Genomic DNA, 23674 nt, shown 5'->3' with positions numbered 1-23674 from the left:
TTTCTGTAAAGCCACTTGAACCATCTGTTGAGAGACAGTGGCAAAGGTCAGTTGTTTTAGGGTCCTGGAAATTAGGCATATTAAAAGAGGGATGGCAATAATGAAAAAAGAAATGTTGGCCAGGTGTGGTGGCTCATGCCTATAATCTCAGCACTTTGGGAGGCCGAGGTGGGTGGATTGCTTGAGCTCGGGAGTTCGAGGCCAGCCTGGGCAACATGGCAAAACCCCGTCTCTACAAAAAATACAAAAAATTATCTGGGTGTGGTGGCATGCACCTGTAGTCCCAGCTACTTGGGAGGCTGAGGTGGGAGGATCACTTGAGCCTGGTGGAGGTTGCGGTCAACTGAGATCATGCTGCTGCATTCCACCCTGGGTGACAGAGTGAGACTCTATCTCAAAAAAAAAGTTAATATAAAAGATTATATTATAGTAAAGAGCCAAGAATTGAACCCTGAAAGTAACCAGTCCAGTGGATTCCAACGCATCAGTGGAAGAGAACTTTTCCATTTTGCAGCACCACTCGTGGAGCTAGGGTATGGGTACTCTTGGCAATGTTGTTTGTCCACAGTCTTGGTTACTGCTATGGTTTATATGTGGTTTCCCCCTGCCAAAACTCATGTTGAATTTAATCCCCAATGTTAAGAGGTGGGGCCTAATGGGAGGTATTTGGGTCATGGAGGCAGATATCTCATGAATAAAGTAATGCCCTCCTGCAGAAGTGAGTGAGTTTTTATTCTCTCATGGGAATGGATTTGTTCCCACATGACTGAGTTGTTTTAAAGAAGTCTAGTATCCTCAGTTTCTCTCTCTTGCTTTCTCTCTCACCATGTGACCTCTTTGCACACACCTGCTCTCCTTCTGCTTTCTGCCATGAATGGAAGCAGTATGAGGGAGGCCCTTACCAGATGCAGCTGCCCAATTTTGAACTTTCCAGCCACCAGAATTATAAGCCAAATAAACCTCTTTTCTTTATAAGTTATCCAGCCTCAGGTATTCTGTTATAGCAACACTAAATGGACTAAGACAGTCATCTTTCATGTAAAAGGTATGCATGACTTGAGCATTTCTTACAACTTCTATCATAGTCTAGGCAGCAGCTTGTTCAAGGAGAATTCTAGTCATGCATGGTCAGCTGCAGTTCTGTGTTCGTCTAGGTTTATATTGAGCCACTGGAGTTTAGCTTGCAGGGCTGCCTCAGATCCTGGAAAAGAGGGCAAGCTCCAAGACAACCTAGAGTCCCAATAGGGATTTGGGCAGTCGGGTTTTAGTTCTCAGTGACTCTGAGTCAGGTGGGAGGGAGAAAACTTGGAAAAGTTAGTTTGGAGGATATTAGCCAGATATTGAAGTAACCTAGAAGAACTGAAAATTTGGTAAAGATTGACAATTTGGACAAGTTAACAAGATCCAGTTTGATTTACAAGTAGGTGCCAAAACTGGTTTTTCCACAGAAGAAAAGGAAGTCAATTATCTAATTTTTTTTTTTTTTGAAACAGAGTCTCTTCACCCAGGCTAGAATGCAGTGGCACAATCATAGCCCACTGCAGCCTCAGACTCCCAGGCTGAAGCAATCCTCCTGCCTCAGCCTCCTGAGTAGCTAGGACTAAAGGTGCATGCCCAGCTAATTTTAAAAACTTTTTGTGAAGATGAGGTCTTGAATTCCCAGCCTCAAGCAATCCTCCCACCCCAGCCTCCCAAAATGCTGGAATTACAGCATGAGCCACTGTGCCTAGCCCTAAGGAAGTCAATTATATCTCCACCAGACAAGATAAAGTTTGCCTATCCATCAGTAACCTGTAGCTTATAAGTAGGTACAAAATAGCTCAAAGACAGTGAATAGGACTAGACTCTGATAACCTAGAGTGGTGTGCCATAGATGAGGCAGAGTTTTCTGCTGAAACACAAAATTTCTCTCTATAGTCACTTCCTTTTGACTAAAGATAATCTCAAGAAAGATTATTCTTAAACGCAAAACAAGGCTGGTCTCAAAAAACAAAAGAAGAATAGTTAAACTGGAGTTCATCAAAATGTAAAGCTTTGGGGCTTCAAAGGATATTTATCAACAAAGTGAAACAACAACCTGCAGAATGGGAGAAAATATGTGCAAATCATATATCCAATAAGTGTGTGACATCCATAATATAAAAAGAACTCTTATAACTCAACAGCAAAAAAAAAAAATTAAAAAATTTTTAAATTTTTAAAAATTTTAAAAGATTAAAAATTTAAAAATGGGCAAAGGACTTGAATAGACATATCTCCAAAGAAGGTCTACAAATGGACAACAACTCATAAAACAATGCTTGACATCATTAGTCATCAGGAAAATGCAAACCAGATCCACAAGTAGATACCACTTCACACATACTAGGATGGCTAGAATTTAATAACAAAAATAACTGGAAAATAACAAGTGCTGGTGAGGACGTGGAGAAATTGAAGCCCTTATACACTGCTGGCGAGAAAGTAAAATGGTGCAACTACCGTGGAAAACAGTTGGGTCGTTCCTCAAAAGTTAAACACAGAATTACTATATGACCTAAAAATTCCACTTCTAAGTATAAATATTCAAAAGAATTGCAAACAAGTACTCAAACGAATACTTATGCACAAATGTTTATAGCAGCACTATTCACAATAGCCATACAATGAAAACAACACAAATATTACCCATTCGTCAACAGATGAATGGATAAACACAATGTGGGGTGTGTGGGTATGTGTGTGTGTGCGTGTGTGTGTGTGTGTGTGATGGAATATTATTCAGCTCTAAAAAAAGAACAGAGTACTGGCACATGCTACAACATGGATGAACCTCAAACACATTATATTAAGTGAAAGAAGCCAGACATAAAAAAGATCACATATTGTGTGATTACACATATAAAATATCCAAAATAGGTAAATCCATAGAGACCCAACACAGATTACTGGTTGTCAGAGGCTGGAAGGCGGATGAGAGTGTAAGAAGTGAATGTTTAATGAGCATGGGTTTTCTTTTGAGGTAATGGAAATGTTTTAGAACTAGGTTGAGGTGAAGGTTACACAGTATTGTAAAGGTACTAAATGCCACTAAATTGTACACTTTAAAATAATTAATTTTATGTTATGTAAGTTTTGCCTCAATAAGAATATTAAAAAGTAAAAATTAAGTCTCATTAGATTTAGCTTGATTATTTACATAGGCACAGTAAGAATGGTAATTTACCAAATAGACCTTAAGCTTGCTTTGCTCAAAGTTTTCATAAGGAATCTCAATTTGAAATTTTAAAAGCCTATCAAGCTAAGAAGATTTTACTTGCTGCATCTATAAATGTGGGAGAACTGTTCTCTTTTTGAGGTCGACAAAATATCCTAAGCTTCTAAGACTTGCCAGGAAGTAACCTTCCTTACTCAGTTGTAAGGCTGAGAACCCTGTAAGTCAGGTACCAGGCTAGTTTTCCCAAGAGGGCTTTGTATGCATTGGCTCCATAAAGTCAGCCTTAGTTCCTTAAAAGTGTCTGATCATATCTGATTCAGTGAGCATCATTCACAAATATGGCATTCCAGGTAAGGCCTTGGTTACATACCAATGTTTCTAATCATGATCTGGTAAGAAGGGCAGACAGATTTTTATTGAACCAATGCAGATATTTATATTGCTATGAAAATAAGAATACTCAATGAGAGTTTCCAAATCCTGGAGAACTCAGGGGTATAAGATATCATTTACAAACATTTCATTTCAGTTTACAAAAGCATGGTCTACTAGATAGTTATGAATTATAGATAGTGTAAGAGAAAAGAGAAATAGGAAGTGAGTTTCTTATATATCCAGAAAACAGAATATTAAAGCTTTAGCAATATTCCAAACAAAACCCAAATCATCCCTTCTATCATTCAGGTCTATGTAATTAGTTCTTTTTCCACTCCACCTTGGGTTAGCACTATCTTATTAACACACTTGCTTCTCAACTAGAGTTCTCAAAATCCTGCCTCAGTTCACTAGTGTGGTCTCAAAGTTGTTTAAACCATCTCATCATAAGCCTGTACACAAAAGTACCTGGCATAGTTCTTTTCCACGGGACTCTGAAAAAGTGCTTTGTTGAAGATGAAGCCCTCTAGCTTGTAGCTGATTGCAAGTGCTTTCAGGGAAGCATTGGTGTAAAACACAAAAATCTGTCTACCTGTAGCTGATAAAAGACTTACAACAGCTATGGTTAACTTATTGCTGATCATTTTCAAAAGGGAAAAATACAATAAGAGTTCATTACAAGAATAACAAAGCAACTGACAAAGAGGTGTAGTTTCTGTGGCATGGAAAATGAGATAAAAGTCAATCCAAAAATTTTTTTTCGACAAAATATCTTTTATTTATTTATTTTTTTTTGAGACAGAGTCTCACTCTGTCACCCAGGCTGGAGTGCAGTGGCGTGATCTCAGCTCACTGCAACCTCCCCCTCCTGGGTTCAAGCGATTCTCCTGCCTCAGCCTCCTGAGTAGCTGGGACTACAGGTGCATGCCACCACGCCTGGCTAATTTTTTTTTTTCGTATTTTTAGTAGAGACGGGGTTTCACTGTGTTAGCCAGGATGGTCTCAATTTCCTAACCTTGTGATCCGCCCGCCTCAGCCTCCCAAAGTGCTCGGATTACAGGCATGAGCCACCACGCCCGGCCAAAATATCTATTTTCTTAAAAATTTTTAGTTTAGGTTCGGGGATACTTGTGAAGGTCTGTTACTTGGTAAACTTGTGTCACAGGGGTTTGTCATACAGATTATTTCATCACCCAGGTATTAAGCCCAGTACCCAACAGTTATCTTTTCTGCTCCTCTCCTTCCTCTCACCCTCCACCCTCAATAGATCCCAGTGTCTGTTGTTTCCTTTTTTGTGTTCATGAGTTCTCATCATTTAGTTCCCACTTATGAGTGAGAACATGCAGCATTGATGAGCATTCCAGGTCTTTGTTGTTGTGAATAGTGCCACAGTGAACATTCACGTGCATGTGTCTTTATGGTAGAATGATTTATATTCCTCTTGGTATATACACAGTAGTAGGATTGCTGAGTCAAATGGTAGTTCTACTTTTAACTCTTTGAGGAATCACCATACTGCTTTCCTCAATGGTTGAACTGGTTTACTCTCCCATCAACAGGGTATAAGTGTTTTCTTTTCTCTGCAACCTCGCCAGCATGTATTATTTTTTTGAATTTTTAATAGTAGCCACTCTGACTGGTGTGACATGGTATCTCATTGTGGCTTTGATTTGCATTTCTCTAATGATCATTGATATTGAGCTTTTTTTCCTATGCTTGTTGGCCGCATGTATGTCGTCTTTTGAAAAGTATCTGTTCATATCCCTTGCCTACTTTTTAATTGGGTTTTTGTTTTTCTCTTGTAAACTTGTTAAGTTCCTTAAAGATGCTGGATATTAGACCTTTGTCAGATGCATAGTTTGCAAATATTTTCTCCTATTCTGTAGGTTGTCTGTTTACTCTGTTGATAGTTTATTTTGCTGTACGGAAGCTCTGAAGTTTAATTAGATCCCATTTGTCAACTTTTGCTTTTGTTGAAATTGCATTTGTTGTCTTTGTCATGAAATCTTTGCCCGTTCCTATGTTCAGAATGGTATTACCTAGGTTGTCTTCCAGGGTTTTTATAGTTTTGGGTTTTACATTTAAGCCTTTGATCCATCTTGAGTTGATTTTTGTATATCCTATAAGAAAGGGGTCCAGCTTCAATCTTCTGAATATGGCTAGCTAGTTATCCCAGTACCATTTACTAAATAGGGAGTCTTTCCCCCATTGCTTGCTCTTGTCAGCTTTGTTGAAGATCAGATGGTGATAGGTGTGCAGCCTTATTTCTGGGCTCTCTATTCTGTTCCATTGGTCTATGTATCTGTTTTTGTACCAGTACCATGCTGTTTTGCTTACTGTCAGCCTGTAGTGTAGTTCAAAGTTGGGTAACATGATGCTTCAAGCTTTGTTCTTTTTGCTTAGGATTGTCTTGGCCATTTGGGCTCTTTTTTGGTCCCATATGAATTTTAAAATAGTTTTTTCTAGTTCTGTGAAGAATGTCACATGTATTTTGATAGGTATAGCATTGAATCTGTAAGTTGCCTTGAGCAGTATGGCCATTTTAATTATATTGATTCCTCCTATCCATGAGCATGGGATGTTTTTCCATTTGTTTGTGTCTTCTCTGATTTATTTGAGCAGTGTTTTGTAATTCTCTTTATAGAGATCTTTCACCTCCCTGGTAAGCTGTATTCCTAGGTATTTTATTCTTTTTGTGTCAATTGTGAATGGAAGTTCTTTCATGATTTGGTTCTCGGGTTGACTATTGTTGGTATGTAGGAATGCTAGTGATTTTTTTACATTGATTTTGTATCCTGAAACTTTGCTGAAGCTGTTTATCAGCTGAAGGAGATTTTGGGCTGAGATTATGAGGTTTTCTAGATATAGAACCATGTCATCTGCAGACATAGTTTGACTTCCTCTCTTCCTATTTGGATGCCCATTATTTCTTTCTCTTACCTGATTGCTCTGACCGGGACTTCCAATACTATGTTGAATAGGAGTTGTGAGAGAGAGCGTCTTTGTCTTGTGCCAGTTTTCAAGGGGAATGCTTCCAGCTTTTGCCCATTCAGTATGATGTTGGCTATGGGTTTGTTATAGATGGCTGTTATTATTTTGAGATATGTTCCTTCAATACCTATTGAGAGTTTTTAACATGAAGGGGTGTTGAATTTTATTGAAAGCCTTTTCTGCGTCTATTGAGATGAACATGTAGTTTTTGTCTTTAGTTCTGTTTATGTGATGAATCACATTTATTGATTTGCATATATTGAGCCAACCTTGCATTGTAGAGATGAAGCCTACTTGATCATGGTGGATTAGCATTTTGTTGTGTTGCTGGATTTGGTTTGCAATTATTTTGTTGAGGATTTTTGCATTAGTATTCATCAAGGATATTGGCTTGATGTTTTCTTTTTTGTTGTATCTCTGCCAGGTTTTTGTATCAGGATGATGCTGCTCTCATAGAGTGAGTCGAGGAAGAGTCCCTCCTCCTAAATTTTTTGGAATAGTTTCAGTAGGAATAGTACCAGCTTTCTTTATACATCTGGTAGAATTTGGCTGTGAATCTATCAAGTGCCAGGCTTTTTTTGGTTGGTAAAGCTATTTATTACTGATTCAATTCTGGAGCTCATTATTGGTCTGTTTAGGGTATCAGTTTCTCCCTGGTTCAGTCTTAGGAGGGTGTATATGTCCAGGAATTTATCCATCTCTTCTGGGTTTTCTAGTTTGTGTGCATAGAGTGTTCATCATAGATTCTGCTGGTTATTTTTGCTTCTGTGGGGCCAGTGGTAACATTCCCTTCATCATTTCTAATTGTGTTTATTTGGATCTTCTTTCTTTTCTTCTTTATTAGTCTAGCTAGCGGCCTATCTTATTAATTTTTTCAAAAATCTAACTTTTGCATTCATCAATCTTTTGAAAGGTTTTTCATGTCTCAATTTCCTTCAGTTCAGCTCTGATTTTGGTAATTTCTTGTCTTATGCTAGCTTTGGGGTTGATTTGTTCTTGCTTCTCTAATTCAGTTGCAATGTTAAGTTATTAATTTGAGATCTTTCTACCTTTTTGATGTGGGCATTTAGTGCTAGGAGTTTCCCTCTTAACACTGCCTTAGCTGCTTCCCAGAGATTCTGGTGTATTGTATCTATTTTCTTATTAGTTTCAAATAACTTCTTGATTTTTGCCTTAATTTTATTATTTACTCAAAAGTTATTCAGGAGCATGTTGTTTAGTTTCCATGTAATTATTTTGTTGCATGGCTTTGAGTGATTTTCTCAGTCTTGACTTCTATTTTTACTGTGCTGTGTCCCAAGAGTGTATTTGGTGGTATGATTTCAGTTATTTTGCGCTTGCTAGGGATTGCTTTATGTCCAATTATGTGGTTGATTTTAGAGTATGTGCTATGTGGCAATGAGAAGAGTGTATATTTTGTTGTTTTTGGGTGGAGAGTTCTGTAGAGGTCTATCAGATCCAGACAAAAATGTCTATATACATAATGATTAGCCCTTGTCTTAGTACATCTGTGTTCTTTTAAAGGAATACCTGAGTCTGGGTAATTTATAAAGAAAAGAGGTATTTGGCTTACAGCTCTTCAGTCTGTACAAGAAGCATGGTGCCAGTATCTGCTTCTGGTGAGGGCTTCAGGCTGCCTCCACTTATGACAGAGGGTAAAGGGAAGCCACATGTGCAAATCACATGGTGAGAGAGGAAGCAAGAGAGAGGGAGAAGGTGTCAGGCTCTTTTTAACAACCAGCTCTCAGGGGAACTCTAGCAGGAACTAATAGAGTGAGAACTCACTCATTACTGTGAGATCACAACCAAGCCATTTGTAAGGGATACACCCCCATGACCCAACACTTCCCACTAGGCCCCACCTCCAACACTGGGGATCAAATTTCAACATGAGGCTTGGAAGGCCAAATATCCAAACTGTAGAAATCCTATTTTCAAAGAAGAGAGGGTATTATATGTAATTTATAAAAATGCATGAACATCATCTTTATAGAGAAAAAAGACTCAGATATAACATATAATAATCCTGACATAATATATCATCAATATACCAAGCATATAGGTTGAATATACCCAGAATATATCAAGAACATCAAGTAAAGAGATTCAGTAATCTGGAATAGTTCTTAAACATGTGTATATTAACAGAATTTCATAGGTAAATGATGTGAATCCCCAGTTGAAAACTAATGACTGGAAAAATGCTAGATTCAAAACAAAGAAGCAATGTGGAGACCAAGTTAACATTTTAAAAAACTGAAATTATTACTGAAAACACTATACTATAGTTATCTAATATCTAGCAAAGCAGCATCAGGATTCTGACATATCTCGGCCAGTGAGAGCACTAATGAATCTGTAGAAACGTTCCATACAGCATACAATTTCTAAAATGTTTATGCTAATAACATTTTCCTATACCAATTTAACCTAGAAAAAGCAAAGCATCTCTTCTGATTTGACAACTCTTCCCATGCAACTCCTCAATAGTAATATATTGAATAAATCTAATTCTTTCTAGCACTTCTCTTTCAATAAGGTGAAAGAACAAATCTTTTTTTTTTTTTTTTTTGCCATTTTAACAGTGAGGAAACCAAATTCTAGCTTTGCATTAGAATATTTGATACTAAAGTTCTTTTTGGAAATATTGTAAATCAACTCATCAAACCTTAGCCAGCCACCTCAACAAATAAAATTCCCTTTCTGTGATCCCTCTACAACTTTCTATATCTATATGCATCCTTTATAACAACTTCTTTAATTGGCAAAAAATAGCATGTTCATTACCAGGCCCAAGTATACATAACTTCTCTGCAGCATGTAGAAATAAGAAGCAAAAGCATACAAAATTATATGTAGTAATTAATATTTCAGCATTCTCTTACTTAGAAATGGTCTAGGTATGTAATGAATATTCATTAATTCAATTTAGTATCAGCTCAAAGTTTTTAGTTACCTAAAGATTTTATAAATTATCTTCAAGTTGATATACTGCAAAACATAATTACTGTTGAAATAAAGTTTGTCAGAATAACGACTCAACTTGGTTAAACAAATTTACATTTTTTATAATCATAAACACTTAGGAGAAGTAATGTTAGCTCATTCAATCAGTAAACCTGTCTATGTTGAGGAAGAATATACTCAAGTAGAAAAAAAATCTACCTGTATATTATGCCCAACACTGATAAATCAGAAAAGACATGGCTGGTTTTAGTAAGCCAAAAATTACTAAGTTAGTCTCATTTGCCCAAGATTTACCTAAATTATATGAACTTGAATTCTTAAAGTATTTGAGTTTGTTTTTATAGGAATACTTTTTTTAGCATATTGAAAATTTTGAACGTTCAATTGCCTTATTTTCTGGGGATTTTAGGAATATTCTATTTATCTAAACACTTATTATTTCTATAAGCCAATGAGAACAGAGCTCCTTTAAGAGATTTTATCATCTAATTTAGTAATACTATCCAGAGGTAGAAAAATGTTACAAATTCACACAATGAGACATAAAGCCCTTTCTGAATGATAGACATCATCATCGTCATCATTATTATTATTCAGGCTATTGCCATGAGGAGAATGTTCATTAGTGTAAGGAACATCTTAAAGAAAAGGAAGGGGGCCACCTGCTTAATGGAGGCAGGTAAATAAAGGAGTCATCTACCAGTCTTATGGGCATGCTGAGGAAGGAGAGAGATGAGTCTTTCCTTAGAATATGCCAGGGCAATGTGGTCCTTTGCAGTTCGCCATTTCTCGTAACGCAAAAGGGTGGAGGGTTTCTTAACCATCACTGCTTTTGCAAAAGCACAGGGCTCAGGTAAATCTCAATGTTGTCAATGAGAAGAGTCTACTTTGTCAATTTTGTCTATAGCTTTTCTCTGTATTCTCCTTTATCTGCCATATTATTTCTGGTTACCTTTTTTGTTTGGATGATTGGGTTTTTTTTTTCTGTGTTTATGCCTTATCTCCCCAATTTAATTGTAACTTCTGTGAGGAAAGGAAGTATGTCTTGTATTGATTTGTACTCTTCCTCCACATCTCTCTCCTCTTTTTGCCTAGCACTTAGTGTTCCGTCCCATCTACCTAAAAGTTATTGATGTTCAGAAGGACAGCAAATTATCTCTTTTTTTAATGTGCTAAGGCAGTAAACTTACAAAATGTAAGCTTTTCATAATTGGAAAATAGCATTCGCATCTAAGAACTTCCAAAATCACACATTTAATTCTTATTTAAAGAGAATTCATAGATGGAGAAATCTTTTTCTTTAATTGGTCTCTACCTGGTTGCATATCTAAGGCCAAGCTATTCTTTGGCTAGATGATTGCCGAGTTCACCATCATGAAGCAAAGTCAGTGTCTAAAGATATTTTTACCAACCTTCTGCTTGCCAGTGTACATGTCTTATTGATTCAGCCTGTGAACCAGGGCATTATTTAGAATATGAAATGTTATTATGGAAGAGATTTCATGAAGAAGTTTATGCATTGTGAAGGCACTACAAAGAGCTTTACAGTCTCATAGTAGCAAAGATGCCATTTTAACTGTTGCTTATGCCTAGGCAATCTCAAGGAGAACTCAGAAAAAAATGGGCTGGATATTTGAAGTTTCTGTGGAAGCAAAATAAATTAAGCATTTAGGATGAGGCCTTAAAAATAACTTAAATACACTCTTGATGATAAAGAATGTTATTTTACATCTAATCAGCAAGGCTTAATGGAAGTGTAGTAAAAGAGCGGGTTAACCTTTACAAGGGGTTAAAGTGACGCATTATCACTGATAGCACAAAAGTTAAAGGACACCAGTGAAGTCAATGAAGAGAATTTTAGTGAAGAAAACAAAATAACTTTATAAAAGACTGCTTCACTCTTCGTTGTAATAATTGCATTTACAGACAGGCAACCACATTATACTGCCCAGGAGATTATGCATTTGTATATTCTACACTCAGCTTTTATGAGCAACAAGTGCAAAACTAACTTTTTTAAAATTCTAGTTTATGTCATAGGGTCAGTACAGAGAATCCAATCTCTAACATCTTCTACATCTGGCTGAGCAAGATTGTCTTTAAGGCCTCTTCTAGATTCTAGCTTTCTTAAAGTCCTGTAAGTGATTACCAGTGTTCCTCATGATGACCCCAGGGTATACAAATTTTTTGAAGTGATTCCTAAATCCAGGGAAAGGTGGTTCTCTCTTGTTCAATATAGTTATAATATTCTAATGCTTTGAAAATCTGGGATCATGAATGGAAAATATTACCAATTTACCCAAATATTTACTTTACTGAAACACTTCATTCCCTGATCATTCTGGGTCATTTACTTATAATCTTTGTAGATGGATTTCTGTTTTTCTTAAAAGAAGGGGGAACTTTAGGGGACTAGATCTCAAGGGTTAGATCCTTGGCTGTAAAGACTCCCTTGGATTGCTTTTTGGCTGTTGGCTGTAGCAACTTGTTTTCTTACAGAGATGAAGCATCTGGTTTTTGTTATCTCAATGATGCTGTCCTGGGAATATTACGATTGCGACGGAAATTTGAGCGTATTCTCTACGTGGATTTGGATCTGCACCATGGAGATGGTAAGCCCTTTGGTTTTAAAGATGCTTTGCTGCGAGGACAGCAGGTTTTTATCAGTTAAGCTGCTTCTAGGCAACTGGTAGAAATGTCTGCTGTAATTGAAATTTTCCTAATTGAGAATTTAAAGTAGGTAGTGTAGTGATTCCTCTAATTGATGCAATTCCTGCTTTGCTGCCCAAGCCAGGCTCCTGTAATTTCCTCTTCTCTCTCCTCCTGTAGCAAACCTCTAGAACTAATAGAGAATGTTAAGAAGTGAAAATCTTACCTAGTGTTTACTCCAGTGCTCAGTAACCTCCCTCAGGTCATTTCCATTCATTCTAAGGGAATCTATAGGGATGACAGTCTTGTCTCTTTTCATTGATGCTTTTCTCAAGATAGAATGGGCGTATGATGGGCTAACATTCTGAATTTTTCACCAATAGGTTGCCAACTCGTGTAGTGATCAGAATCTGTGCCATTTTCTTTGTATTGCTAAAATATTTAGTGCCGTACAAACAGGACATCTTCCCTAACATTTAATAGCAGAATCACTTAGCAGTTTGCCTTAACCCATTAATCCTCTCTTAGAAGACTCCACTGACAGGATTTATCCGACCCTCCTATGTATTTTCCATCTAGAATGTAGAGCTCCAGTGACAGTTGCCACATTCTGTTTCTTTAAGCAATCCTCTCTGGGACACGTAGTATTTCCATTTATTTAAGAACACTTATCCCGTAAATTCTTAGTTAAAAATACTCCTCCCTCACATCAATGATTGCCATTTCCCTGTTTCCAGGGATTTTTTTTTTTCAGACAAACTAACATAATCAAGGCATAGAGAGGAAAAGAATATTATATGTCTGAAGTTAGGGTCAGCTCCACTGCCAAAACAGAGAAAGAAGGATGAAATTGTTGAGGGAATCTTTCCAGAGAGCTTCATCTGCATGGATGCTACCATGGAACGATGACAGAAAATTAAAGGTAACAGAGAGAAGAGAGGTTAAAACCACCAATATACTACTTTGAGAACCATTTTCACTGAATATCTGAATGCTCAACCAGTGCAAAACATAGCCTTGCTCAAAAGCCTTCAGAGACTCCTTATTGCCTATAACAAGGGGTAGCATTTGACCTATGGCTTGTTTTTGTATGGCCAGTAAGCTAAGAATGGTTAAGAATGGTTTTTCCAGCCAAGTGCAGTCGCTCATGCCTGTGATCCCAATATTTTGGAAGGCTGAAGTGGGAGGACTGTTTGAAACCATGAGTTTGAGACCAGCCTGGGCAACAAAGTGAAACCCCCATCTCGAAAAAAATTGGCTGAGTTTGGTGTTGTGTGCTTATATTCCTAGCTACTTAGGAAGCTGAGGCAGGAGGATCGCTTGAACCCAGGAGGTCAAGGCTGTAGTGAATTATGATCGTGCCACTGCACTCCAGCTTGGGCAACAGACCAAGCCATTGTCTCTTAAAAAAATAAAATAAGAATGGTTTTTCCATTTTTAAAGGGTTATAAAAGAGAAAACATATTTTTTAAAAATGTGTCTGTGTGTGTGTATATATGTGTGTGCGTGTGCAATAGAGACCTTGAGTGGTTTGCAAAGCCGAAAATGTTTACTATTTAGCCACTTAGTTCATTGACCCCTGGCCTACAGCAGTGGTTCTCAAACTTGAAAGTGCATCAGGATGACCTGGAGAAGTTTGTTTTAAAATGCAGATTGCTGGGCCATATCCACCAGATATTCAGATTTAGTAGGTCTGGCATGGAACCAAAGAAACTACGTTTTAATACCTCAGCTGTTCTACAGGCCACACTTTGAAAAACAGTGGTCTTCAAGGTAGTCCACACTCTTTACCTAGTCTTTCAAGGCCTACCTTGAGTAGGTCTCACCTCATCTTTCCACCCTTATCTCTCATTACTTGCTGTCCAGGCTACACTACTCAATGAGCATGTCTAACTATTCATGACATGTCTCACTATTCATGACATGGCTCAGTATTCCCAGACATGTCTCATTATTCCCACCTCCCTGACTTTGCCTCCTTTTTTCCTAATTTAGTTTTGTTTCACCTGTCCCAAGGTCTACCCATTTGTTCAAGTTCCAACAGTAACAGATTTGCCCTGACCACTCCAGCTCAAGTGTTCTCTCCCTCCTCTCAAGTCCCGTATTGTTCATATCACCAATTTGATATTTCATTACATATTGCCTTGTATTTCTAATTAATTTTTTAATGTGTCTGTGTCTTCTCTTCCCATAGAAACTATAAGTTCCTTCAGAGCAGAGATCAAGTTGTTTACTTCTTCCTGTTTTATATAATGCCTTGAACCAACAGTACTATGCATATAGTAGTGGCTCATTAAAATATTTGATCAATGAATGATTATGAAATTCAAACTATTAGTATCGGAGTTTAAGAATACAATCAACTCTACAGACCCACATAAGAATGAACTGAAACTGTCACCTGAAAGTGTTCTTTCCATTTGCAATGTTATTTCTACACCCTTCAGAGTTTCCTGTTTTAGCCAACTTTTATGGTGTGTTTCATTTCAGTTTATTTCCCCTCTTCAGCACCTCCCTTACAGTGACCCCTGCCCCACCCCCCAACACTTATGCATTTGGTTTATTTTAAATCTCCCATGATTACATAACTAGCATCCTGTGGTGGCTTCACTAGCCACCCCTACCCCATCCTTGCCTTCTTTCATCTACCTAACCACTCTCCTCTTTCCCACCAAGTCCATAGCTTCCTCCTATCTGTGTACATCTCCTTTTTAAATATGATTTTATAACTGTGCCTAGTGGTATTTCCCATGAGAAGAAATACAAATGGCCACTAAACTTATGAAAAGGTGCTCAACACTCTAATACTCAAAGAAAGGCAAATTAGAGCAAGACCATTCTTTCTGCCTAAGATTAAAGAGAATAACAATAGTTTGGGAACTCTCATACATGATTGGTCCAAGTGTAAATTGGTACAACATTTCTGGATTGATCAATAATCAGGATTTTCATGAATTATCCTTGTTTAAGACTTCATTTCTAAGTTGAAATACTATTTTCATTTATTTTGTTTGTTTTATTTTGTTTACTTCATGCTTTTTGCTTAGAGCCTTTAACTGGATTTAACTGCCTCCCTAGGGCCAAACATAAGGCTTGGGAAATTCAAACATACCTGTTATATATAAATAGAGTTAATTTTTTTTTTTAAGTCGCTGTTGGGCTGTAGTGAAGACTGAAAACATTAAATAAATACAGAGACAATTTCTTTGTTTGAAGTAAGAAAGAGGACAGTACCTGAATTTGCTAATAGTCCTCCCATTTTACAGATTGATTATCTGAACATAGTGTGACTATATGTGATTCTGAGAGGAAAGGGGTGGAGGTGGGCAGTGTGTTTACCTGTATACGTAGAGGCTTGTGAGGGTTACTTTAAATCCCAGCTTTTATCTCCCAGGCCTCTAATCGTTTACTCACTAAGTTAAAATGGAAAACAGACCCCTTTCTCGCCCATCTTTCTTCAGATTTTAAAACACTGTTATAAGGCTGCTATTAGGAGACAAGGTCACGGCTGTTTTCAGCCTTCCATGTTTTAGCCAGAAAGATGTACTATAAGTTACTTATTTATAACCAAATCTGCATTATAGAAAGGCACTTTATAATTAGGTTTTTGGTATATAATGGCTAATGTTTCTATTGGTCATATTTTTCAAAGGGTTATCACGTTGTACGTCTTTGGAAAAAATCCCAAGACTTTAACTATAACCACTTAAACAAGACAAAACATACAACTTGTAAGATGGTTCCAGTTTCCCTTATTCAATTCTGTTGATAATGCCTCAATTCTAGGCTCTCGCCTTTCCCTACTTTTTAGAACAGGTTGTCAAAGAGAGCCCAGACATCCCATTGCTTGGAAAGGGGAAGTCCAGTTATAGTTTTCCATGAGTTTGAAAAGGAACCCCCAAACTTCACTTGGGGCCAAAGTTCTACCTCATCTTGTAATTACGAGATTAGAGACCAGAGGTTCGTATTACTTTTATTCCTCAGCTTGTTAGTTTTATATTGCTGCCTTCTCATCTACCCTCCTTCTCACAGCTGCTTTCTAGATTTTCAGATGTTGAAAATAGGAATGCCATATGTGAAGTGATTCTTTTGATGTTTCTTTATCTGTTAGGTGTAGAAGACGCATTCAGTTTCACCTCCAAAGTCATGACCGTGTCCCTGCACAAATTCTCCCCAGGATTTTTCCCAGGCAAGTGATCATAAACTCAGTATTACATTTGATGACTAAATACTGAAATTCTTCTACACATTTCTTATACTTGGACAGTTCCATGCTGTTAATGCCTTACTGCCACAATCCTATGCAAAATTTTTTTTTTTTTGCATTTTCATTCAGATAGGAGATAATTTTGTAAATTTCTTTTTTATTATACTTTAAGTTTTAGGGTACATGTGCACAATGTGCAGGTTAGTTACATATGTATACACGTGCCATGCTGGTGTGCTGCACCCATTAACTCGTCATTTAGCATTAGGTGTATCTCCTAATGCTATCCCTCCCCCCTCCCCCCACCCCACAACAGTCCCCAGAGTGTGATGTTCCCCTTCCTGTGTCCATGTGATCTCATTTTTCAATTCCCACCTGTGAGTGAGAATATGCGGTGTTTGGTTTTCTGTTCTCGCAATAGTTTACTGAGAATGATGATTTCCAATTTCATCCATGTCCCTACAAAGGACATGAACTCATCATTTTTTATGGCTGCATAGTATTCCATGGTGTATATGTGCCACATTTTCTTAATCCAGTCTATCATTGTTGGACATTTGGGTTGGTTCCAAGTCTTTGCTATTGTGAATAGTGCTGCAATAAACATATGTATGCATGTGTCTTTATAGCAGCATGATTTATAGTCCTTTGGGTATATACCCAGTAATGGGATGGCTGGGTCAAATGGTATTTCTAGTTCTAGATCCCTGAGGAATCGCCACACTGACTTCCACAAGGGTTGAGCTAGTTTACAGTCCCACCAACAGTGTAAAAGTGTTCCTATTTCTCCACATCCTCTCCAGCACCTGTTGTTTCCTGACTTTTTAATGATCGCCATTCTAACTGGTGTGAGATGGTATCTCATTGTGATTTTGATTTGCATTTCTCTGATGGCCAGTGATGGTGAGCATTTTTTCATGTGTTTTTTGGCTGCATAAATGTCTTCTTTTGAGAAGAGTCTGTTCATGTCCTTCGCCCACTTTTTGATGGGGTTGTTTGTTTTTTTCTTGTAAATTTGTTTGAGTTCATTGTAGATTCTGGATATTAGCCCTTTGTCAGATGAGTAGGTTGCAAAAATTTTCTCCCATTCTATAGGTTGCCTGTTCACTCTGATGGTAGTTTCTTTTGCTGTGCAGAAGCTCTTTAGTTTAATTAGATCCCATTTGTCAATTCTGGCTTTTGTTGCCATTGCTTTTGGTGTTTTAGACATGAAGTCCTTGCCCATGCCTATGTCCTGAATGGTGATGCCTAGGTTTTTTTCTAGGGTTTTTATGGTTTTAGGTCTAACGTTTAAGTCTTTAATCCATCTTGAATTAATTTTTGTATAAGGTGTAAGGAAGGGATCCAGTTTCAGCTTTCTACATATGGCTAGCCAGTTTTCCCAGCACCATTTATTAAATAGGGAATCCTTTCCCCATTGATTGTTTTTCTCAGTCCTGTGCAAAATTTTAACACAGGTCACCTCAGGTGACAATAACAAGAAGAATGACATTAAAGCTGTTTCTTTTTCCAGGTGATTTTTATGGACTGTTAACAGATCACTTATGCTTACTATACTAGTAGACACCCCATGCAACTCCTAACATCCTGAATAATTGCAGTGATAAATTGATGTTATGTCAACCTAAAAAGCATGAAGCCAAGCAAAGGAGTTAATCTCTTATTTTTTCATTTGATCCAGTAAGGTGAAAACTGAGGTTTTTCAGTTTCCTTATGATTTGCCTGCTTCTCCAAGATTGTTTACAATACTTACTTCTTTATATTATTTTTCTTAATTTCTTTCCCTAGAAATTTCCCTGTCAGGAAATCCTTTAAGTTTTCTGGGTTCTCATGTTCCTAATAACTGATCATAGTGCTCTTCTCTTTTATAGGAACAGGTGACGTGTCTGATGTTGGCCTAGGGAAGGGACGGTACTACAGTGTAAATGTGCCCATTCAGGATGGCATACAAGATGAAAAATATTACCAGATCTGTGAAAGGTATGGCAGTAACACTAGCCAGTAATAAGTGGATTGCAGTTCTGTAGGATGAAATGGCCCCCATCTCACAATGTAAACAAGAACAATGTAAAAAAGAAAACATCTATATACCTATAAAGCTTTTGTATACTGGTCATTATGCTTATTTGATCAGTAGCTATCCGCTGTATGGCAGAGCCAAGCAGTTGGACCAGAGCCATGCTCTAGGTTGGATCTTACTCAATATGATTAAGCCCATCCCAAGAGCAGAGCTTTTTTTGCTATCCTGAAGAATCCCTTATTTGCTACTTTCTTAGCTAAAGAAACCTACATGTGTCTTATTTCATTAACCTGGCAGGGTTCATTTCAGTTGTCAGGGTTCATTATGGAGACCTGTGCTTTCTTCTACTGGTGTAAATATTAGAGAATTGACTATTATTATTCATCATGCATTCTTACCTTCTGTCCGCTGTGTTAAAATTGGAGTCAGATACCTGTTCTTTCTACACCATGGCTAAGGATTAAGTTACAGACAATCGTAGACAGACAGATTGGTGCCAATGTGTGGACCACTAGAGTTGAAAAGCCTCATGGAATGGGGGTGGGGGGTTGTGTTAAACTCATATTCATAAAAATTGAGATTGGTCAGGCACAAGTGGTGGCAGAGAAGCAAATCCGACTAGAAGTCAGCCAGTCAACATTACTGAAGGTAAGTAACGGGGATTGAGGTACTCTTGATCCCTCCCCAACTTAGCTCGTATTTCTCCCAACCTCTGGTGGAGGTTCTTCCCAAAGAAGCCTGCCTGCACTGGCCATCATCACTGGCAGTTGTATAAACAAAGCAGAACTATTAAAAAATAAAAACTTTATGCTTCAAAAGTGCTTCTTAGCTCAAGAGATTTGGTGAGCCAAGTCATCATTCAGTTATTCAGCAGCATAAGCCTCTTCATAATTTTGATCATGTCTCCTGGCTACCTCTGTATTATCATGCTGAAAAAACTTTTTTTTTTTTTTTGGAGCCTGCCATCAATGGTTTAATTGCCCTTCTTTGTTCCCCTTAAGCTCTCTTCTGTCCTTGAGATGTGCAGATCAGAGCTGCTTATGTAACTTTACCAATAAAGATATCCTGCAGTTCTATGTAAAAGGAGAATTATTTTGTTTTTCTTTTAATCCCCTTCTTAACAGTGCCTGATTTTGTTACCCTTTTTTTTTTTTTTTTTTTTTTACCATAACAGAAAACTAGGTTGTTCTCTTCAGTGCACTGTCCACAGTGTCTCCTCGAGCCCTTTCCTGGGTCTTAATTGAAAGGTCAGCACTCATCATCCAGCAAGTATAGTTTGTAATATCTAGTGCTCCCTAGATGGATCACCCTAAATGGATCACCTTACATGTACCCCTTACAAAGCCCTAAATGGATCACTTTACATGTGCCCCTGTTGAAGGTTATCTGCCAATCATAAAACCTCCTGAGATCTTCTTTATCTCCCATCAACTTGGCACTTCACTGCCTGGGAAAGCTGAGTATTATCTGTAGACTTGAGGATTTTCCAGTGCCCACCCCCAAGGAAGTCTATTTATCCTTCTTCAGTCAGAAAAAATATCTGTTTCTACCCTATATTTTCTCTTTTTTTTCTGTAGACCAGTTCCTACTACATGATAAAAAATATTTTAAATCCCATGGTAATTCATGTTTAAAAATAGCCTTGGTATCAAACCTAATCAGAAGCATTTTTAAAGTAAGTTTAGCCCCAAGGAAAAGATCTGTAGAAGATTACACATGATTTCGCTTTACAAAAAGCATGATGCCACCCACATCCCAATAGATTGATGGCTTTTGTGTACAGGAGGCTAGCATTTATTAAAAATTCTTCCAGCTTGCCTACTGAAGAACCAGACACTCATCAGTTTATAGTTCCCAGGGCCCCTTTGCCTGTGGACCCACATTGGCAATGCAAGCCACACAGTGATCATCCAGAATAACAGGTTCCAGGTTTTCATTAGAGGTATAATAATTTTTTTTCTTTGCTTTCCTTCAGAAGTCAAGTCTGGTCAGGGTATTATGTGAAGGCACCTCTGATTCCAAGGGTACCAAGGAGGCTTCCTGGCCCAAACATCTCTCCCATCTGTTGGATTAATACCTGAAATTCCTTTAACAGGAAACATACTTTTATTCTACAATTAGAAATAGTCCTTAAAACGAAATTTTGGCACAACCTCTCATCCTCACCCCTGCTGTACTATAGAAGTATAGTTTCACAGAACCTTTCTTTTTTGGGGTTGTGGACAGGGTCTTCCCCTGTTGCCCAGGCTGGAGTGCAATGGCATGATCACAGCTCACTGCAGCCTTGACCTCCTGGATCCAAGTGATCCCCTTGCTTCAGCTTCCCAAGTAGCTGGGGCAAACAGGCACATGATACCACATCTGGCTAATTTAAAAAAAAGAAACTTTTAGTAGAGATGAGGTGTAGCTTCACAGTGCCATTCTTGACAATGAATTGTGAAAGGGTCAGAGCATGAGCTCCTTGAGTATTCTGAGGAGCAGGAATTGCCTAGTGGAGCAGTAGAGGGAAAGGGGTACCAAAAACCACAGCGATCTTTGCCAAGAGTTTTGCAGAGGGCCAGCCCTGGTAACTAGATCACTCAGTCCCAGGCATTATGCCTTTGAATACTTCTGGTATGTGGCTTGGAAACAGTCTCTTACACATTTGCCATTGTTACCTCTGACCCTTCTGCCTACCTCAAAAGATATATTACACATAGGAATGGCTTAATCTTTTTGTAAAAAGTCATTTAGTTTATCTACTATCTTCTTTTCATCCTTTTATTTCATTTTATTTATTTATTTTTATTTTTTTGGAGACAGTGTCTCACTCTGTCGGCGATCTAGGCTCACTGCAAGCTCCGCCTTCCGGGTTCATGCCATTCTCCTGCCTCAGCCTCCCCAGTAGCTGGGACTACAAGCGCCTGCCACCACACCCGACTAATTTTTTTGTATTTTTAGTAGAGACGGGGTTTCACCGTGTTAGCCACTATGGTCTCGATCTCCTGACCTCGTGATCCACCCACCTCGGCCTCCCAAAGTGCTGGGATTACAGGCATGAGCCACCACACCTAGCCCCTTTTCATCCTTTTTATTTCATGACCCCACTGGTTCTCTGGCTCACTCCTTACTTGTGATGTGTAAAGGACCTCTTATTGCTGGTTCACTTATAAGATGCTCTCATTTTTATTTGCCACCCAATTTCTAGTTTGCTCATAAATTGCTCCTTTTTCCTTTTCCTTCTTTCTTTCTTCTTTCCTTTACTTTTCTTCCTTCCTTCCTTTTCTTGTCTTGTCTTTTCCTTTTCTCCTTTTCCTTCCTTTTCTTCCTTTGTTCTTCCCTTCCTCCCTTTCTTTCTTCCTCTTTTCCTTTCTAAAATGGTTTTTTCCTCTGCTGTAGCCTTTTTTTACTTTGCCAGCTAGTCAGGCAGGAACTTAATGGTTTTAGTTTAAGCTTGAACATACCCCCTTCAGTTAAAAATTGGCTTAGAGTTTTTTTTTGTAATAGACTAGATATGGAATCTTTACATGAACATTTCCTAACACCAAAAGATCTCAAGCTCCATTTTATATAAATGACAGATTTCACAGTGAGATCTCCCTAGATCATTCAATTCTAAGGGCAAGGGCCACTAATTCCCAAAAGCTTCCCATAATTTTCATGAGAGCTGCTAGAGTTGGTATCACAAGTAGAGCCCTGTTTTAACCAGCATAAAGGAACATCATCAACATTGCTCTGGTAAGCATACCTCCTCCTTCAAATGGAAGCCTATAGTCCTAGTATAGAGATGATAGAGGTATACTATATTTTTTATGTATGTGAAGGCCTAAACTTGACCCCACCACCACCCCATCCCCGGGCCACACACGCATATACCCATGAAGGTTGGTGGGAAAGGGAGGCTGCTTTGCGAAAGGGAGGGTTTGCTAATTCCCAAGTTTTATCATCTGAGACAGGAAATATTACACTGCCTATGTTTAACCCATTTGCTCTCTAAGTATAATATATTTGAATGCAATCTGAGATAGTCTTAATAATGTTTAATCTATTACCTAAAACTCTGTGTTGACAATTTGGGGAGCATTTATAGTTAAGGATTCTGAGAGAAAAGGACACTAACAAGTATGACCTTGCTGTTGGTTAAAGGGAGATTTTGATAAATAGTAGGGCACTATTCTGAAATCTCAAATCTTTCAGGATGACCCAACTACTTGTCCACTCTGAACTTCCATGACATATGTGAAGTTCGAATGAAGAAATTTAGAATTGTGCCAATACTTCTTAATTCTCATCCTACCTATCATTTTATAGCCCTAACAGCCAGAAAGTTTTCTTTACTAAATATCTGATTATCAATAGATATCGCATAAGAAAACCATATATGAAGTGCTTATAATGTGTATAGGTGAAGTTGACAGTTCAAAGTTTTGAAAAACAATCGTGTTTTTTTAAGAATATTCAACTATTCAGCTTAGTAATTTCACCAAAAGGAAGATACATTGTTAAACAGACTTCTCAACAAATAGGACTTATAAAAGATTCTATTAAAATGGAGTTCTCATTCAGTAGCAGTGTTTATATCTATATAGGCAAAACTCCACTAGTTAGAGCTACCAACCCATCCAGAGAAATAGCCTTACTCTAGTGAACCAGAGTTCATAATAGTAGTCATTAAAATAAGAACCTACCTGTATTTGGTCCTTGGCCTATTTGCCTTGAGTTCTATGGCTTATATTGTATAGCTCAAAATTGAAAGAAACCTTTTCTTCCCCATCAAAGACTATTAACTTAAAAAAAATTCAGAGACCCCAGAAGTGAATAAACAACTTAAGATTCGTACCTCTTTCCTTTTATGGGAGAAATATTACACTTTTCTATTTTAAATATTTATTTTATAGCTCTTTAACTACTTTTCTGGAACATTAGTTCTGCTGTTAACAGCCTTACCCAAGTAGCCTACCCAGAAAGGATTTGCTCTCTAGGACAACAGCAGAGTCATTAAAGGAATAGCTCATTAAAGCCTAAGTTTTTATTCCTGGGTAGAATCTTTTTGTCTATCTATACTGAGCCCCACTGATACCCAACAAAGAAGAAAAAAATTATAGTATCTTTATATTATATGTTTATGGCATGATAATTTTTCTTAGACTCTGTCATTGCTTCTGAAATATATGTCAGTGGTATTTTAGGCATAGGATCAATTCCTGGGGTCTGGGGCCAAAATTCAGCTCTCTGAAGCCACTCTGACCTTCCTACAAAAGAGTTGAACACCTCAAGTCACTTTATAAGG

At 37.8% G+C, this 23674-nt stretch overlaps 1 protein-coding gene across 18 annotated transcripts in view; it reads left to right on the top strand.

Moving 5' to 3' along the window:
* The window catches only part of HDAC8 (histone deacetylase 8), a 245363-nt gene that overhangs the window by 67946 nt on the left and 153743 nt on the right, over positions 1-23674 (top strand). For 12 of the 18 annotated variants that reach the window (XR_001713995.3, XR_010154640.1, XM_016943141.3 and 9 more), the window contains 3 exons: positions 12029-12141; positions 16290-16367; positions 18257-18365. The exons of 1 other annotated variant lie outside the window; for it this stretch is intronic. Coding sequence is in view for 15 of the 17 variants with exons in the window: in XM_016943141.3 (XP_016798630.1) it covers positions 12029-12141; positions 16290-16367; positions 18257-18365 (300 nt within the window). In the remaining 2 variants the exon portion in view is untranslated. The remainder of the gene's footprint in view (positions 1-12028; positions 12142-16289; positions 16368-18256; positions 18366-23674) is intronic. 5 more of the 18 variants (XM_054676558.2, XM_009439272.5, XM_009439268.5 and 2 more) reach the window with 1 other exon arrangement.

The sequence above is a fragment of the Pan troglodytes genome, chromosome X, assembly GCF_028858775.2.
Source record: "Pan troglodytes isolate AG18354 chromosome X, NHGRI_mPanTro3-v2.0_pri, whole genome shotgun sequence".
NCBI lineage: Eukaryota > Metazoa > Chordata > Mammalia > Primates > Hominidae > Pan > Pan troglodytes.
Note: the sequence above shows the minus strand (reverse complement) of the source record. Positions and strands in the feature narration are given on the sequence as shown.